Source organism: Tachysurus fulvidraco, chromosome 13 (assembly GCF_022655615.1).
Source record: "Tachysurus fulvidraco isolate hzauxx_2018 chromosome 13, HZAU_PFXX_2.0, whole genome shotgun sequence".
Lineage (NCBI taxonomy): Eukaryota > Metazoa > Chordata > Actinopteri > Siluriformes > Bagridae > Tachysurus > Tachysurus fulvidraco.
Genome location: NC_062530.1, coordinates 22,229,870 through 22,244,839, shown reverse-complemented (window position 1 = coordinate 22,244,839; position 14,970 = coordinate 22,229,870). Strand labels below are relative to the sequence as shown.

The window sequence follows — 14,970 nt, the reverse complement described above, 5'->3', positions numbered from 1 at the left end:
GGAAAAGCTAATGGTCAAGATCGGCATCTACTCCATCCTCTACACTGTTCCTGCAACCTGCGTCATCATCTGCTACTTCTACGAGCGCCTTAATATGGACTACTGGAAATTCAGAGGTCTGGAGAGTAAGTGTACTACCTTTTCAGGCCGAAGGAACGAGGGCTGCAGTCTGGAAACTTCTGTGCCCACAGTGGCTGTGTTCATGCTGAAGATCTTCATGTCGCTGGTGGTAGGCATAACCAGTGGTGTATGGGTGTGGAGCTCCAAGACCTTACAGACCTGGCAGGGGCTATGTAGCCAGAAACTGGCAGACAGGACTAGCAGGAAGTACTGCAATGGAGGGAGCTGCAGTAACTGCCACTGCCATTACAAATCCCCCGCCGTGGTACTGCACATGTCCAAGACTGACCCCTACTCAGACTGCCCCACGCATGTATGAAAACATCTCGAGCGTGTGTTTGTGTGTTTGTGGAGCTCCACTCAGCTGAAATGGAGAGAGTGACCTCATTTGAGAGTGATCTGCAATGTACTCTATGGACTTATACTACACCTCCCTCCGTGTATGACTGTTTGAGAGCAGGATTAAAGATAATTTTGGTCATGCTAAGCAAAGTAAGTGAAAGCTGTGAAAGATGGACACACAGAAAGTGAAACGTTGCAGCTTTTCACTAACGAACAGACTCATAATCGGTGTATTACAGTTAAAGGGAATATGTTTTATTATTGCTTTCTGTAAAAGTACAAAGAAGAGTAAAATCTAACCTCAGTTATGCAGTCCTTTATCAGTTACATACAAAGAAACACACATGCATGGAGGTATAAGACATGTCCTTGTCCACATCTAGCTCAATTTGTGGCATTTATGTGTTTTTAAAGTTTTTATAGTTCTTATTTATTGTGTATATATTTAATTTAGTTTGCTCTTGGTCTTTTTAAGGAATGGCCTGTATCTCTTTGTAAACAAGTTTTATTGAAGGGCCAAAATAAGAAAAAGTGCCTTTTTTGAAAAAAGATATTAAATTATATTATATTTTGTATAACTGTGTCTATTACTTTACTTGCGTCTAAAATGCGTTCCCTCTACAGTACATTTAAACCAGGGTTGTTAATGTGCACTGATGAGATTTCACTGATTCACACTACCAGCATTCGGATATGGAATCCAGCCGTATCAGATCTTCCTGCTCAGTTCACAAATGGTTTGTTCTGTTTGTAGATTGATTGACGGACAGATAAACACTTAGCAGTGAAACTTTTTTTTCCATGTGACTAATTTTAAAGTTCTCTTTTCATTCCAGCAAAAATACAAAAATAGCAGTGCATTTAGAAGTACAAACCGTTTGAGGTATTTTTTTTTTTACTTTAAGGATATTACAGTAGATACACTGATTAAGAATACATTTATTTACAAAGTTTTTTCCAGCCAATGGCCAATGGCATGTTAAGGCTTAGAATCAATAGGTCCTACACTAAAGTAGACTTTTTAATTCTGTTAATTCTTTTAATTGCTATACACAATAATGCTATTATTTCACTCTGATCTGTGAATAGATAGTGCTGGACTGTTGCATCTGCATTCAGGGGAGAAGAAGCATGAAAGAAAGAGACTTGCCACACGCTATTATAAGACTTGGAGAAGTTGGGTCAAAGCAATGCAAATATTTAGATGAAGTAGCTGGTTTGCATGTGAAAAAAGTGGGCACTGGTTCAAATGCAAATGAAACCTTGAGAGACTCTTTCAGAAGACCTAAATGGAGGGGGCTCCGTCTGAACTGCCCATTCAAACTGGAGCACAGGGGGATGCAAGGTTTCTACCAAAGCACATCAAGTTTTGTTGGAAAGTGTGTAAGACAAGCTTGAGCCTAGAGATTAGGATTAAGGCAAATTCAATCTTTATCAAGTAGTTTCTGTGTTTTTTCTGTGCAATATTTCGAAGCTTTCTCTCAATAGAAAGTTTTTAAATGCATTTTTTTTAATTCTCAGAAAGAGAATCGGCGAAGAAAGAGACGAGAAATTGTCCCTGTATTTGTCCCTACGTCTATGTAAATTAGTCAAGTATAATCTGTTATAGCCCGCAGATACGTGAGGTGTAACAGATATGATTGAAACATCCAGTGCTAATTTTCAAGCTGTTCACTTGAATAATTTCTACGGATAAATGAATGATCAAAAAATCAGTTCTTATAGCGCAAGCACTTTTCTTTCCAACCTCTAGAAATGTAAAAAATAATAATTCATTTGGATGATTTTGCGAAGTATAATCATACAAATGGGAAATTTTTAGTACTAATATGATGATAATCATACACCTGGCCTTGCTGCTCGACGTAAGCCCCGCTTTTTCAGTCCTTTGATGTGATCCAGTCATGCAAATGAGATTATTTTTCCTGCCGCTTGATCCTGAGCCTGGTGTCTTCTAACTGTACTTCTTACTATTTGCCTCTCCAGCTGCGCTCGAAGCATCTACGTTCTTTGAAGACGCACCTGAAGTCTTTTTCCATTAAGATATACTTAGCTCTGATTCATTGTGTGCTGTTTTATGTACTGTAGCTGTAACGCTAAGCTTCTTTTCTCAGGCACATTCTTTCACTGTGGTGTTTGGGTGTGAAGTTGTAAGTCTTCTGATGAATAAGAAGCACGGCACATTTGGTCACATGCTGAATAGGTACACTGGAGACCAACAGTTGCATTTGTTGAATGATTAGAAAGAGTGTGAGTTCCTTGCATACATTTTGCACTGTCCTTATATAACCCAGGCAGAGCTTTACTTTCTTTTTTTTTTTTCACCAAATGACTCAAGTAGCTCATTTTAATTAGTCCTACATAAAATTTCCTTGAGTAAACAGCACAGGCTGTAAATTTCAGTCACACGTTAAAGAGATGTCTTTAACAAGTGTTTTTCTGACACTTTTGTGTCAAACCCTGGATTACTCAAACGGTAAATGATCTCAATTACTCTCCTCTCATGTTAGCATCCCGTGTTTCCGAATTGTCACGCCTGGATCGCTCACATGGCCAGCGCTAGCTTGTTGCTTTCCCTGGCCTTGCCTGATTAGATTGCTGACCTGTTTGATTTGGGCCAAGGTCTTTCCATTTTTTATGAGAGATAAGTAAGCAGCATCAAGGCTCAATAATTATTAACATGCTTCCAAATCTCATCATCATCAAAGTCAAAGTACATATGTAATTAAGCAGTGTATTTGTCCATGCTGCTTTAATAATACAAGTTTTCACAAAGTTGAATGTGACCCAGGGTTGAGCGATGTACTTAATTTATTTAGCTCAGGTTTAATGAAAATGGGTTACAATAGCAGTCAGTCCCCTGGAGGCAACTTTAGCAAGTAGAGCTTTCTTTTCATGAGCTGTGGTGTTCAAAGGAGTGCTGACATAGTAAAGTCGGTGGTGCTATTTTATGGCGGTGTGCGTTGGTGTTTTTCAGCTCAGGTTGCCTCTCCAGAGTGGGGTCCTTTAACAGTCACAATGCCAGTAAAATGCAGCTGGTGAGAGAGAAAGAGTAGAGAGAGAAAGCGAGTGAGTGTCACAACATGGAACTAATGTGACCCTGCCCATAGACATGAGGTCAAAGCTAGCAAACACACACACACACACACACACACACACACACACACACACACACACACACACACACAGAAACTCGCTCACTTGTAATAACTCATTCATTCATTCATTCATTTTCTACCGCTTATCCTACTTGTAATAACTCTATTCTAAATTCTGTGGCTTGCGGAGGTTCTTATAGATATATATATATAGTTCCTTGGCAACTTTTCATTGTATTTCATTTATATATCATTTATATTTATCTCTCTTGTAATCTGAAGCAGTGTCTGCCACAAGAATTTCCTTCGGGATTAATAAAGTTCTTATATCATCTTGAAAACCTTAAAAAACTTCACAAATTGTGTTTTTGTTTATCATTAATTTAACTGCCCTTAGACTTCCATTACAATCGATGTTTGAGCAAACAGATTTTCCCTTCCAATCTCAGGACAAAGAAATATGTTGAAATAAAATGATCATAAGTGATGACTGCACACATGCTCCAGATATACTGGATTGGGATTAAGCTAAAACGCTGAAGAATTGCTTTTAGCAGCATTTCCCAGTCCTTGTCCTGGAGTGACCCGGTATTGCATGCTTTATTTCCCAGCTCTGACACACATGATTTTTCCCATCATTTATCCGTGCTATGATTAAAGAGCTAACTCACAAGCATTAACAGTAAAAACGCAACACTGCAGAAACATCGACATTCAGACTGAGAAGTGCTGATCTCCATCCGGTTTCCAGGCCAGGTTTAGTTAGCAGTACAACAAAGTTTGCAGAGATTGTGTAAATCTCTATCTATATCTGAGTCACAATGGAGTCGCTGACATGTGTCTGATTAAAAAAAAAAGAAAAGAAAAACAATCATTATGGGATGGCTTCCCTACCCCACCTCAGCTTATCACCCCGCCAACATCCACCCAGCCCTCAGGAAAGAAGAAAGAGAAAGAGAAAGAGAGGGGAATAAAAGCACCCCTCATTACACCCATTCCCTCTCCCCTTCACCACCCCCCAGAGTACTATTCCTTTCGCACTGTGTTTTGATGTGTAAATGAGCGCATTGAAAAGCTGCAGGCCCAAAAGAGATGCTTTCCATGAAAAAGCGGCAGTCGCAGTGCAGAGGGATCCATGAACCGATCCGTTCAGCTCAGCATGGGTGCCCACTTCAATCACACACACACACACACACACACACACAGTTTACACTCACGTATATAGTGTGTACACAATTTTTTTCCTTTATTTCTTTAGGAAAGAAAATATACAACAGATAAACATTAGCATATAGTCTAACACTAACAATACACACTCAGAATTATGTGTTCTCACTATATATATATACATACATACAATGGCAGTAACTATAGCTCTTCTCTCACATATCTTGAAGTCAGCACAAATGAATGCGTCAAGTTAAGCTCAGTCTTTAAGGAGCCAGTTGAAATCCATGGTGTGAAATTGGGCAGCTATGTCCAGGGCTAAAATTGCCTGAGGTGGAAAGGCAGACAAAAAAAAATATCGGTCTATGCACGGCAGGAAACTATGCATGAAAATATGTTATAATATTTTTAAAACAAACACTGAAATTCTCAGAATAACACAAAAGCCGCCCAGAATCCAGAATATTCTGCAATTTTGGAACAGTGAAGCCATTGTGTGAGTTCATGAACAGTTAGTGCCCAGAAGAAAAAAAAAATACAACACAAAATAAACTATTGTAATTTTAGGGGGAAGAGGGGTTGAACTATCCATGACATGTCACACCTCTGGTGTTCTGGGTATAACCGCTGTTTTTATTTTATTCTAATCCATTCATAATCTTCATTTTCTGTAGCTAAGACCAATAGAGTGGCAGCATCCAGCAGTGCTGACATTCATGCTGCATTTCCAAAGCCACTAATAGACCCCAAATCTGCTTTGGCTGCAGCTCATTTGGGTAGATAACAATCCCAAATCCACAGTAAAGCCTAAGTGTGATTTTTAATGCCTTGTGATTTGTGAGATGTAATGGATCGTGGCTTTTCAAACTTACTGGATCTGACAGTTTTAGTGATCTCAGTTACTGCTTAGTGAAACGTGCCGAAAAGTTTATTCGATTCTTTTGTCCTGTCTGGGAAATTATACAAAAGGCAAGCCAAGTGTGTCTTGATGTGAATTGATGTGAAATAGAGTCACTCTGGCTTTGTATTTGTCACTAAAGCTTTCTCCGAAGTGTTTGTTTGAGGATCCAAACCCAGCAGCTTTGTTGCTCTTCGTCCATTGGATCTAACGGCTTTATTCCCCCTCCTACCGTATTTCAAAGCAGCACTCATGCATCCTGATGGCAGACGTTTTCTGGAGCAGCAAAGTAACAGTAGCTCGGCGAAGGCCTTTCATCGTTGACTTGCCATGCCGCACCATCATAGGCAGGTTATTATGTAGGTCACAGAGACTTCTACCAATTTTGATTTCTGTTGCTAGGCAGCCCGACTCTCTAATCTGCCTCACTGATGTCTCTTTCTTTTTCCCTTTCGTCTACTGATCTCTTGCAATCTATCCCTCATGCTTTTTCTCTGGAGAGATAACAAGATCGCAAGGGATCAGGATAAAAAAGACAACAACAACAAAGAGCGATGAATGATGCAGCATCATGGCCTGCTTTAAAAAAATGTGGAGAGGGTGAGTGAAACGGAGAAAGAAGGGTGTTAGTCTAATCTAATAAACACACCCTGAATAATTTTCTCCATACACATACTTCCTGAGAGGCCAGTATGTCCAGACAATAACCGGGCTGATCCCAGTCATGTCCAGTGTATTCTGGGTGATGACTTGCCCACAGCAGCCAGTCTGGATTTTTTTCATCTAATGGTCTTACTTAAAGACTAAACCACTGGGACCCATACTCCAAAAGAGAGCTGGCACAGCTCTCTTTCCCTCTCTCTCTCTCTCTCTCTCTGAATATCTTGTACTCTATGAGCTTGTCTCCTGAGAATGCTAAAATATTCTCCGTGTTAGAAAGAGAGAGAGAGAGAGAGAGAGAGAGAGAGAGAGAGAGAGAGCACCATGCTTGATGATGCCACTTTCATCTTTTTTTCTTCTCCTGTTTAACAGAGTTCAAAGGATGCTATTTTAAATAAGGTTTGGATATAAGTGCAAGTGCATGCAAGAAGCAACAAACTTGCAGTTTCTCAGAGGTTCTTCTGCAGTCCGCAAATGCACAGAGGAAGTGTACAGTATCAGCAGTTAAATGAAAGCAAAGTATTCAAAGATGAGCCAAGGCAAATAAACGTCACAGCAAAGCATTATAGGAAGTGATAGCATCATTAATGACATCAGTTAGGAGAACACACAATCGCCTGATTTTTTTTTCCCATGGAAATATGATTGTTATTTATTTTCTGCAAATCAGCCCAGAAATTTGGACCATTTTTCCTGCTGGTTTGACAAAGAGTTGGCTACTGAAACCCTCATAAAAGGAAGCAGTCAAGCATTTTTAAAGCCCCTATCGATTCATCATTTGATCTTAAATTGCTCTACCCTTTAAAAAAATCTTTGCTTTTAGATATTTTATTTCCACATTTTACCTTTCTCGTAAAGGTCAGCTTCAAAAGAGTGCCGCAGCACTGGAATTAGGAAACTCCACCGAATCATGAACTCTTTAAAAATGCTTTAAATGTCATATTTACATTAGAAATGCACAATGCATAAAAAAAAATACTAATAAACCCTATTATATTTGCCATATACAATTGTACTGTTAATAATTAGCTTATTTTATCTTTAGCAGTTTTTTAAACAGTTTGTTAACTACCTCATGGTCTAATTTACCATACTAGCTCACACTAGCTCACATTAGCATGAAGCTGCTTAAATAGATGGTCCAATGGCTATGTATCTTCTAACAGTTCCTGGTTCACTTGACTGGCTAAGATCCACTGATTTGTCAGCTAGCTCTTAGGTAATGCTAGCGTGGTCTATTGTGCTCTTATTTATAGCTATGCTATTTTTGTGCCTCATGACAGTTTCAACATCTGTTACTGACAGTACTACAGCAGCCTTTTTGTGTAATGTTTACTAATAGCTAGCTGACTAGAAATTCACAACTGTATATGTTGTTAGCTAAAGTCTTTGTATAAATGACACTCTAAGAGGGTGCAGTTTAAAGAGCTGCAGTGTGATTTAGCACGTGTACAAAGTGAATAGCTGCGAAACATAATGGCTGAAGATTATCTCCATACTTGGTTTTATTCACAAGCATGTTCTTTGTATAGATCTTTAGAAAGGTAAGACTTTTATGCACTTTTTGTTCTTTCTCCATTCTTTCACTTTTACCCACCCACTCTTCTTTTTCTGCTCTCTCTCTCTCTCTCTCTCTCTCTCTCTCTCTCTCTCTCTCTCTCTCTCTCTCTCTCTCTCTCTCTCTTGTATTGCATGGGCGTAGATAATGCTTTAACAGAACTCTATAATGAAGTTAACCCTCAGATTTCCTCTTGGTATTCTCTCTCTCCCCTTTTGACCCTGAACTGCCCAGCATTTGGAAGTGAGGATTGAAAGCATTGTGTGTGTGTGTGTGTGTGTGTGTGTGTGTGTGTGTGTGTGTGTGTGTGTGTGTGTGTGTGTGTGTGTGTGTGTGTGTGTGTGTGTGTGTGTGTGTGTGTGTTTGAACTCCTTAACTGTTTGACTTATTATCCTTATTATTGTTTATCTAAGCATACTGTGTATTCCTTATGAATTACTATGAAACAATAACTCTAAGACCAATGGATTTTACAAGGTTTCTTGGGTTGTTAAGGGTTCCTGTCTTTTCAAAGGGTGCTACATTATACCACCTATGATAGCCTTTAAATCCACCACAGGGAAAAACCAAAGACCTTTAAGGGTTCAAGTTTTTTTCACAGCTTCATGGTACCCGGTTCTAGACTGACTGCAGGTTACTGTCTGGATTTTCTGTGTATGTTTTCCCTATATTTGCATAACATTCCTTAGGGTTCTCCAGGTTCGTCATATCTCCCAAAATGTGACTACAGTGGGTAGATTGGCTATGCTAATGCTGTTCTGTCCAGGGTGTCTTTTTTCATTGCACCCAGCGTTCCTTAGATAGGCTCCAGCTCCGCTATGATCCTCACTATTATAAAGTGGTTAATAAATATAAATGAATGTAGTTATGAAAGTGAATAATACTGACGTAAGTTCAAGGGGTTTTCCTTCCAGATTTTACCTCTCAAGGAAAACAAGAACTTCCTGTAGTGCATAGGGACATCTGTTATGGAAGATCCTTCATGCTGGGACCTCTTATCGTTCTGCTTGTATTGATTTAACTTCAGACTATTTTTGGAAAAAAGTTTCTACCTCTCAGCAGCTTGTTAAAATCCTTCACCTTTTGAAGTATTGTGTTGGTTCTGGAATATCAAGTCCACCATGCCAACAAGTTCACCATGACTGTTTTATAACTGCCTTTAAAAAATGTAATGCTCAACATACTATACTGTACAGATGCAGAGTACTGCATTTAACAGACCGCTTTTCCTGTTAACATTTCAACTCCACAACACTGCAGTTGAAGAGTGAAATTATTTGCCCAATTTTTTTCCTCTAACGTAAATTAAGGCTTTTTTCCCCTGTCAGGGGTGTTGACACAGACTGATTATTGTACAGCACATAGTTGAGCTCTAAAGAAAACCAGCTGGGAAAAGACACACGCACACACTGCTGCTTTTGTTTGGTGCCAATAGGTTATGGCTTCTGACATCCTAGCTTATTTAAAAATCAAGCTAGTATTAATGTTACTTTAACTCTGAATTTTATTTCTGTGATGGCTTGTCTTTAATATTAACTACTACAGACATTTTGAGGAGCTGGAACATAAAGTTTCCAGCAGTTATGTAAGGGAAGCAAACATGCAGTGCATTCATAGTAACACCAGCTCTGTCCGGTTTGCTTTTTTCCCAGCAGCGTTTTATATGCTGTTAAGTGGTGCATCATGCACACGTTATCCCGCCATTTATCTGATTCCCTGCATAAGAGCCGAGTCCTCCCCTGTCGTGATTCACAGCTTTTAGCCGGACGTGACTCGCTGTTACACACTAATTACACCTTTCGTGGGGGTTTTTATAAGATATGTTTGCTTTGTTTCACACATCTGGCTCTGTTTACGGCCGAACACAGGCACTCATAAAGACACATGGGGTCTTGTCAGCATTAGGAGGCCATTAATGTTAGCCAGGACCCAGATTAAGTTGGATTTCACAATAAACAGCCTAACACACATATAACACAACTAACTATGTTGAATTTAAGATATATGGCAAAGTGAAAGGATGCCTGACCATCATACTCATATTTGCTTGTTGACATCCAAGTCCGAAACCACAAGAATTAATATCGGGTTGGTCCCAACTTTAATGCCGTTAAAAAAAAAATGTTTTAGGAAGGTTTTTCAATAGATTTTTGAAGATGGATGTGGGGATTTGTGTCAATTTAGTCACAAGAAAATGACTTAAGTCTGGTACTGATGTTGAGTAAGAAGATCAAGCTGTGCTCCAGTTCTTCCCAAAGGTGTTCAATGGGGTTGATAATTCTTCCACTCTAACTTTGGGAAAACATGTCTTCATGGAACTCACTTTGTGTGCAGGGGCATTGACATGCTGGAAGTGGTTTGGGCCTCTTTGTTCCACTGAAGGGAAATTGTTCTGCTACAGTATAGTAAAATGTTCTAGATAATTAAGTGCCTCCAGCTTAGTGGCAACAGTTTAAGTTTCAGACTTTTAGTTGATTGCAACAATGAGTGAATCCCATCTAATATGTTTCTATAATGCTTCCAGAGTTCCTGGGATTGGTTCCAGATCTACCACAGCCCTGAGGACGGTGAGGGATTTACTGACGATGAATGAATGAATGAATGAATGAATGAATGAATGAATGAAAGCAATCAGCCAAAACCAGCAAGAAAGAGAGAGTACGTATACTCCAGATAAGTTTATAAATGTGTGAAGGGTGCATGAGAAACTGAGTAAATGAAAGGGATGTTACCACAAATAATGACAGAGTATGAGGATTGATACCCATATAACCAAATAATCTAAAACTGTGTCTGCATTTAGGGAATGAAGTGAAGTGTATTTTGCAAGACGGCAAGAGTTCTGAAAGTGTCATGATGCAAACCTTATAGTGTGTGTGTGTGTGTGTGTGTGGTGAAAGGAATTGAGGGATTAATAGTGAGGGAGAGACTGAAAACAGCCTGTTTACACAGAATAATAAAATAAAAGAGAAAGTAAGTATATTTTCCAGACCAAAAAAAAAAAATCAAAAGAAAGGCATTTTGAGAGAAGGGGGAGAGAAAGAGAGGGAGAGAGAGAGAGAGAGAGAGAGAGAGAGAGAGAGAGAGAGAGAGAGAGAGAGAGAGAGAGAGAGAGAGAGAGAGAGAGAGAGAGAGAGAGAGAATGAGTGGGAGGGAGATGGAACTCTATCTGTGTGTTTTGCCTGGATTGCTGTTAATCTGTCAGATAGGACAAGAGGTCGTATTCACTTACAGAAGCTGAAACCATGCTTATATATACGTTCTCACACACGTCCACAAAGTTTTAAGTGCATGTATGTGAAAGTGAGAGAACATGTAAATGTTTTGTTTTCAGATGGATGGGTTTGGGAGTACTCGGTTCATAAGAGTCGATTTAATTTTGGCTGCTTTTCTTTAATTAAAATTGAAAGTAAAGCCTACCTGCTTGTTTTCCTTCTCCAGTGAGTGACAACTGGGTTTTGGACCAGGTTATGGGAAGAGTTTATGTTTATTCGTGCACTCGTTGTGGTTCAGGTCACAATAGAGTTGCTGAGGGTGCGAAATCTCTCCCGGGCTCCTCCTCTGATTCTGTTTGCTTTGCCTTTCTCAGTCGCACGAAACACCTCAGAGTTCAACACAGAACGTCTTTGTCTCACCAATTCGCTTTCTCTCACCACGTCCATCTTTGGATAAATCAATCAAGAATCAGAACCTGTTGCGTAAACATATCCCAACCCTCACTGTTAATTGGGCTTTACATTAATCTAGTTTATTATATAGACCATTTCCATCCTACTGTACAACATCACACAACTTTCAATATTTATACTATCACACTACATTACTCATATAGGTCCTTTTTTAAGCTTACCATCGATTTAGATTTATTTTTTTAAAAATTAGTACGGTTAAATAAACATTCAGGTACTGAAACGCCTTTCTTTAAACAGAGTTGCTATTCAGGGGTTTATACATCACCATCTTTCACGCTATTTAGTATTTAGTGGAATTTGAAGTCAGAGCTTTTCCGTGATGTCTTGTGAAAGAAGACACTATGCGCAAGAGAACCGTGTGGTTTGAATAGTGCAGATTGGGTACACACATACTGCGTTGTGCCAATTCCCAGTCGCCCAGTTCAGATGGAGAACCACGGCCCACTTGGTTTACCACAGGGCTTTAAGCGACTAGGAACATTTACTATAATTCCACTAAGAGGAAGTGTGCCACATGAGTGCAAGAGATACTATTAACTTTTTCTGTCACTTTAGAATAACAAGGCTGCTGTGTGGCACTGCCTGTTATGTTAAGCTGCCATGATAGATTTGTTCCTGGAAGAGACATGATTAGGAGTAAGTCAAGGAAATTGGACTTCATCAGGTCTCCTGGAGCATCTTCAAGATTAAAAGACAAGTCCAGACATTTAAAATATGCATTACAAGACATCCAGTATGACCTGACTGGCTGAACCAAGTTAAAACGGTCCAGTGAGCTGTAACACAAAACTCCAGTGAGCTGTAACACAAACTCATTTCAACATAAGAAATGATGAAATAATTAATTAACGCGTGAAATAAAGAGGTTCATCCGTAGTAAGTGCAAAGTCTGTGAACAAGACCTTAGACGTCAGTGCCCAGGCCATGGCTTCTGTCGCCATTAGACCTGACTGGATATAATTACCTCCACATCTGTAATGGATTACAGAGCCCTCCACACACACTGCCTGCCATTCAAAGAGTCCTTTATGGGTCGGCTGACTTCTTACTGTTCCCTATTAGAGCAAGTGCACGCATAGAAATACACACACGCACCCGGCATTACTCAACACATACCTATTCATGCTCATGCAAATATACTCAGAACACATGAGCCTGCATGCTCATGGTATTTGTGTGCATGCTATGGTGTAATTATACACAGAAACAATGTATTACCATATGCAAACCAATACATTTATGTGCACGTAAACAATCTTAACTGGCTCCCCCCCCACCCCACACCCCCCACCCCACACACACACACAGAGCAAAATGTCTCAGTTACACAAGCTTACACCTCTGTAAGTTATCCTCCCTTTTCCAGGAACTCCTGCTGGACAGCTGCTTCTGCCCTTATTTTTAATGGCTTAATGAGGTGTGAGGGTGTCTGTATGTGTGTCTGTATGTATATAGTTACTGTCTGTTATCACAAATGTTCATTCATATATCCAAACACACAGTCAAACAATAGATCTTTGGGGCTATAATAGATTATAGTTATATATTTAATCAAAATTATACAATGCTGTTGTAGATTCTAGCTCAATATACAAAATCTATCACTATGCTTTAATAAACAGCAGCATTAATAAATCAGAATTCATTTGAACAAACTGATATGTTAACACATACGAACTGACGTGTCTAAACGTTAACACTTAACAGAGTTTTATTAGGCTGGTAGTTCGTATCGGTCACTTCGCACTTACGTTTATGTGTTAAATGTTTTCAATTCAAGGATCCTTAAAGTAAAGCATTAATTATACACTCATTAAATAAAGATTTGCTCATTTTTATGCTGACCCAAAGAGGGAAGCTCAAACAGGAAAGCAAGAATCAGTTTTATCATTGTGATTTTCTCATGTTTAAAGACTTCAGGACCAAAACTATACATTAATAAACAGACATACATAATACATGACTGATTATAAGTGAGAATGATGGACACCATTTGTTTCAGGAAATGTGACAACACTTGATTAATATATGAAATGCCATCTTGCCCACGTTAATTCAAAGCAGCAGATCTCCACAACAATCAATAACTAAAAAAAATAATAATAAAAAGACAACTTATAAACTTTCCAAAAGCAACTCGTTCGAGCTTCTGTGTCTGATTTGTCTGCTTTCTACCTTTTTTTTTCTTTCCAGCCAGCTATCTAAAACAGGCAAGGTCTGTTTCCCCCTACGTCTTCTCATTTCCCAAAATTCCAGCTTTCCAAAGCTGTCCTTCTTCCATCATTTGGTCTTCCACATAAGGTCCTCTTGTTCCACGTCTCACCTTTCAGGGTCCCCTCTCCTCCTCAGTGGAAAGTTGTGGGGGCCAGACCGACTGGAGCAAGAGCCACGAGGTACAAGCGTAATTACCTGGTGCCACCTGAGAGCTCCAAGCAAAACACCAGTGCCTGTAATTAAAAGAATGAAAGGAGCACCCCTCTCGCTCCATCTGTAGTCTGTGTGTGTGTGTGTGTGTGTGTGTGAGGGAGACAGACACATGCAGACATGGGAAAAGAAATGGTTACGACAATAATAAGCTTCTTTCATGCCAAGAAAGGGAAAATCTCTGCTGCTTGTTGTGACTGTGGCGTTTTCACACCTTTACCATGACCCGAACTTACTGCTGACTGCTATACACTATGCTTTGGATCGTACTCGATTTGGACAGCACGCTCAACTAATCACTCTTTTACTGCTTAAGTGCAGGCATCTGGAGGGTGAAGAAATACAAAGACAAATTTTGAACGTTGTTCAGGGTTTTATTAAAAAATGAAAGAAAAAAAAAATCCCCCCACAAAATTCAACCTCGGGTCAGTTCGTTAAGCTGCCCCTAACTGCCCCCCTCCCTCCCTCCCCCTCTCATTATATTACAAGGTTTTACAACTGGCAGTGATGACTCAAATAGTCTGGGGGAACTTTTACAAAACAAAAACCTTACTTACAGACTTACATGGAAGATGATGAGCAATTTAATATGTAGCCTGTAAATATGTATATATGAAAATATAAATGTGCCCACAAAGCCCTTTTACACTAAAGAAACAGAAGCAGGTACATTTCTGCAGCTTTTACATTCACCTCAGATGTCAACCTTCCTATAAGCAACATGCTCCAAATTTTTCTTTCGAAAATATACCAAGAACCTAAACAGCATTAACATACACAGGACCGAGTGCTAATCATAAGAAAGGGCAAATGTTAAATATGACCAAACAGCCTGGCTCTTCAGTATCATTTGAGGTCTGTAATAGTACATTTCAGCCTATTACTGCACTAAAGAAAAACATCCAGGCCTGGGGGTCATACAGTATACAATAAAATAAACAATACACCCTGATAGAGGATGCTGATAGAGGAGCAGCTTTTGCATATCACACACATGAATGCAACCATACC

The 14,970-nt window shown here is 39.4% G+C and overlaps 1 protein-coding gene across 1 annotated transcript in view; it reads left to right on the top strand.

Moving 5' to 3' along the window:
* The window catches only part of fzd9b (frizzled class receptor 9b), a 2,755-nt gene extending 1,720 nt beyond the window's left edge, over positions 1-1,035 (top strand). The window contains exon 1 of the mRNA XM_027161310.2: positions 1-1,035. This exon is cut by the window's left edge and continues 1,720 nt beyond it. Within this exon, the coding sequence (XP_027017111.2) occupies positions 1-439 (439 nt within the window). The 3' untranslated portion in view covers positions 440-1,035.
* Positions 1,036-14,970: the final 13,935 nt, after the last annotated feature.